The sequence below is a fragment of the Orycteropus afer genome, unplaced genomic scaffold (assembly GCF_000298275.1).
Source record: "Orycteropus afer afer isolate SDZICR_OR568_19922 unplaced genomic scaffold, OryAfe1.0 scaffold00029, whole genome shotgun sequence".
In the NCBI taxonomy this organism is placed as follows: Eukaryota; Metazoa; Chordata; class Mammalia; order Tubulidentata; family Orycteropodidae; genus Orycteropus; species Orycteropus afer.
The window spans coordinates 11,955,417-11,960,216 of NW_006921616.1; the positions used below are offsets into that span (position 1 = coordinate 11,955,417).

At 47.8% G+C, this 4,800-nt stretch overlaps 1 protein-coding gene across 1 annotated transcript in view; it reads left to right on the forward strand.

The window, feature by feature from the left end:
- FECH (ferrochelatase) overlaps positions 1-4,800 on the forward strand; it is a 63,882-nt gene that overhangs the window by 12,553 nt on the left and 46,529 nt on the right. Inside the window, exon 2 of the mRNA XM_007935552.1 lies at positions 4,146-4,290. Coding sequence (XP_007933743.1) covers positions 4,146-4,290 — 145 coding nt within the window. The remainder of the gene's footprint in view (positions 1-4,145; positions 4,291-4,800) is intronic.

The window sequence follows — 4,800 nt, forward strand, 5'->3', positions numbered from 1 at the left end:
CTTTTCTTTGTTGAAGAGGGTCTGTGCAGTCCTTCTGCCTAGTCCGCCATCTTGCCGGAACTCCCTGGACTGTATTTTTAAGCACTGTCATACCCTGCCTCTACCCTTTCCTGCCCCACCCCCAAGTATCCAAAATATTAGAATAATTGATTTTAAAGAGCCACTTGAGTCCCATGGACTTTTTTAGTCATCATTCCACTTTCAATGATTTGCGGACTGAATTTGTCCAGGAGTTTGTTTTTCTTATATAATCCCTTCTGCACATTGTGTGGTTTTAAAGCTTTTCTGGTTCGTAGGTCTTCCAAAGTTAAGGTAGACTGCTTTTCATTTCAAGAGTGGGGTCAGAATTACCTGGTCTTAGTCCATTAGTGGAGCTTTGGTGGCATAATGGTCACAGCATTTGGCTGATAACCAGAAGCTTGGCAGTTTGAAGCCACCACTCCATGGGAGAAAGATGAGGCAGTCTGCTTCTATAAAGATTTACAGCCTTAGAAGCCCTGTGGGGTAGTTTTGCCCTCAGTGTGCTAAATGGTTACTATGAGTCGGAATCAACTCAATGGCAGTGAGTTTAGTTTTTGTTTTTAGTCCATAAATGGAAGTGTCCGTAATCTTGCGTTTTCTTTGCTAAACCACGTACAGAGTGCCAGGCATTGTGCTACGGGCTGGACATAATTTTTTCCTAATCTTCCTAAGAACCCTGCAAACTTGGCCTTATCACCAGTTTGCAGAGAACAGTGAGTTTCGGGTGTGGTTTCGTGAGGTGCCCACAAACGCTTTCACACAGCTCTTTGGGGCCTATCTGGGATTTCCACCCAGGTTGCCTGGCTTCAGAACTCGTACCCGCCCCACCACATCATACCGCCTGTGCCTTCGGAGTTCTTTTCAGCTGTGACCAAGCATGTCCAAATATGCTTTGTTTGAATGATTTAAACTCCTGTAGCTAGACAGATTCCTTCCACTCCTTGTTTTCCTGGACCCTCAGATCCTTAGGGAAGGGGAGTTAGAGACAATTTTGACAGGCAGGTATATTCATCCTCCCTGGAAGGATGCATTAGCCCCTCACCCTTCTCAGAGGATTTGGTCTCCATGGAGAAGACAGTTCCATAGGTAGAGAGCATGACAATAGTAGACAGCTTGCAAAGGTACTCAGACTCCAAAAACCAAACTCATTGCCATCGAGTTGATTCCAACTCATAGGTCCACCCATTGGGTTTCCAAGGCTGTAAATCTTCACAGAAGCAGAATGCCTCGTCTTTCTTCCATAGGGTGGCTGGAAGGTTTGAACCACCAACATCTTGGTTAGTAGCCAAATGCCTTAACCACTATACCACCAGGGTGCCTCCCAAATTGTACTGGGACATCCTACTGTAGATGGAGACTCTAGTCCTCTGCCCCTTACCTCCCCCCTGATTCTTTTTAGGTTGGCAGGAAGAAAACTTGTTTCTTGACCAGCAGTCACATTATGGGATGTCAGAGTTACATCCTCACACTCTGTGGAAGCTGATATAGTCCCATTCACATCAGGAATTGTGGACATGGTGTCATGATTGAGAACCTGATTCCACCTCATCACGCAGCTCAGAATTGAACCTGTGTGAAATAAGGAGCTGTGAGGTGGCCTGAAGCTTCATCTGAGTGGAGTTGAACTTCTTCGTGTTAATCTGTGCACCTCCACTTTCAATAACAAGGATCGTCAGCACAGCTGCCCGGAATTGGCTCTGTAGGGGATGCGCACAGTCTGGATAGATGGGAAGCTAGGCGGCTTGGGGACGTGAGTTATAGACATGCTGGTTAGTAAAAGAAAAAAAAAATCAGCAGGTCAGTCTGTATCCTTTAAAAATTTACAAATGGAACAGGTGCTAGCACTGATCATTACATGGCAGGGCTGTGCAGATGGCTGCTCTGGTCTTAACTGCTTAACCCTCACAGGAATCTGATAGCAAGGTGTCACCATCCCCATTGTACAGCTGCAGAAGCTGAGACTCATCAAGATGATAACCTGGCTCCAGGTCACATTGCTGATACCTGCAGAGCTGCATTCAGAGCAAGGGCTGTCTGGTCCACAGCCTGGGTCCCCCACAATACCTTTGATTTGGAAGGAGGAGGAAGGTAGCAGGAGACTGAGTTCAGGCTGGTTTGAAAATGGGGAAGGGAGGTCATGTGTAGGATGTGGGGCATGGTCATAACCAACGCCCCACATTGCCATCTGGCTTCAGGTTAATTCCGCTCTGTGTGTTTTAAAGACACACACTCTTCCTGCCATAGCTGGGTTCAGTACAGCAGTTCCTTAATTCAGGTGGCTTTCTAGATCCAGCGTTAACTCCTGTGAAGCCAAGAACAAGAGTCAGATGGAGGCACATATGCTGTATGTAGGATGTTGTTGTTAGGTGCTGTGGAGTCAATTCCAACTCATGCAGACACTAGAGGACAGAGTAGAAATGCCCCATATGGTTTCCTAGGCTGTAATCTTTCTGGGATAGGTCTCCAGGTCTTTTCTCCCATGGAGCTGCTGGGTGGGTTCGAACCATTAGCCTTTTGGTTAACAGCCTGGTACTTAACCACTGTGCCACCAGGGTGCCTTATAGGTGGTATAAAACTAGAAAAAACAAACTCACTGCCATTCAGTCATTTCTAACTCATAGTGAGCCCCATTGGGTTTCCAAGGTTGTAAATGTTTACAGAAGTAGGTTGCCCCATCTCCCTTCTGTGGGGTGGCTGGTGGGTTTGAACCGCTGACCTTCCAGTTAGCAGTCAAGTGCCTTATCCACTATACCACCAGGGCTCCTTGGTATACCAAAACCAAACTCATGCCGTCAAGTTGGATCCGACTCAGTGACCCTCCCTTGGGTTTCCGAGGTGGTATCACTGTAGAAGTAGATTGCCCCATCTTCCTTCTGAGGAGTGGCTGGTGGGTTTTAACTGTCAGCCTTCTGGTTAGCAGGCAAATGCTTTAGGCACTATGCTACCAGAGCTCCCTCTGGTTAGGGTTGTTGTTGTTGTTGTTGTTATCTGCCGTCGAGTCGGCCCCGACTCATAGCAACCCCTCCTTGGGCTTCCGAGGCAGTTATCACTATGGAAGTAGGATTGCCCAACCTTCCTTCCGAGGAGTGGCTGGTGGGTTTGAACCGCCAGCCGTCTGGTTCGCAGGCAAGTGTCTTAGCCACTATGCTACCAGAGCTCGTTAAATATGTTCTGCCCTCCTGTGTTGACAAATATACCTTCATTACAACCTAGAAAGGCTGACTCTGGCTCTTCAGCATTCCTGTAGATGTGGGTTGGCCCAGGAGAGTGGCTTCCGGCTTGCAAGCTCCCCGGCTTCTCATCTCATCACCAGCACTGCCCCACGTTATAAACAGTCTTGTGTGCACATATATGCCAACACTCCAGTCCACATGTCCCAGCTCCATTCTTGCCCCTGCCAACAGCTGCCCTTGGCTATTCTTCAGGTCAGGAATTGCTTACACTGGTGGCAGGAGCACACAGGGAAGAGACCTGTGCTGACTCTGGAAGGGGATTGGGAGGCCCCCAGCCAGGGAACTCTGGGGTTCTGGGCACTGAGAGCCTAGTCTGGAAGGGAGAGTGTAGACACTAGGTGGGCATGACACCAGTGCCATGCTGACTTCATCCTTGTGGGTGGGTACAGCAGAAGGGGGGCCAGAGATTGCATGTCAAGGCCAAGCACCAAGAGCTGCTGCTTTCAGGAGAAGCTTGTGGGTGGGAGTGAGACCTTTCCAATGACCTAAAACAGGTCTGTCCCCATTTCCATTCCTCACACCAGGGGTTCTTCATTTTTTCTGCTGGCTTCTTACCTGTGCTACAGTCAGGAACTTTTAGAACTTTTATAACATGCAGGGAGCATATCAGAATCTGTGGTTGAGGCAGGGAAAAGAGGTGCAAGTAGTCCTACAGAGCCTCCCTGAAGATTCAGAAAAAGCCACCTTACCCCAGGAGGCAAGATGCCACCCCATCCCCTTGGAAAGGCCCCACCTTAGGCAGCTCCACCCACCTGTAGGGAAAGACGGGTGAGTCACCTCTGGCACAGATAGCATTTCTCTGAATTTTAAATCCAGGAATTAGGTGCCAAAGACCTCTTTAAAAGAAATTGCTTCCCCCAGATTTCACACTGTTCTTTGATTTTGTCGCAGTGTTGTCCGGTGGCTCGAGGATGCAGCAGCAGTGCAGGTGCCAGTTGGGGGGAACGGCAGCGGCAGCAACCACAGAAACAGCCCAACGGGTCAAAAGCACAAAACCTCAAGTTCAACCAGAGAAGAGGTATGAGTCTAATTTTAGGCACAAAGTTTTCTTCTCTTTATTGATGTGAACACCAGTGGATGCAAGCTACCCAAGAGGAAAGGGGCTGGGAAAACTTTATACACAGGAATGTTGTTATCTCTTGGCTTCCTTTCAACAGCTGTTAAACTGCACATTTTCTCCCCCACACCCCCCACCAGGCTTTTGTTAAAGGACACATAGCTGAGTGCAGTCTGTAAGTCATGCAGGAATTTGGTTCTTGAACATGTCACGTTACACAAGTTATCTTATTTATGAGTGTAACATACTTAAACCTATGAACTGTGTGTTGTGTTTGGGATAAAGTGAAAGTTTGTGAAGTCAATGCCATCTTTGATTTTCATCTGTTAACACAGCGAGCATGATTATAAATGGCATAATAAACCCCAAGCCAAACCCTTGCCATTGAGTCCATTCTACCTCCTAGCAACACTGTAGGACAGAACTGCCCCCGGGGCTTCCCAGGCTGTAATCTTTGTGGAAGCAGACTGCTTCATCTTTTTTTTTTTT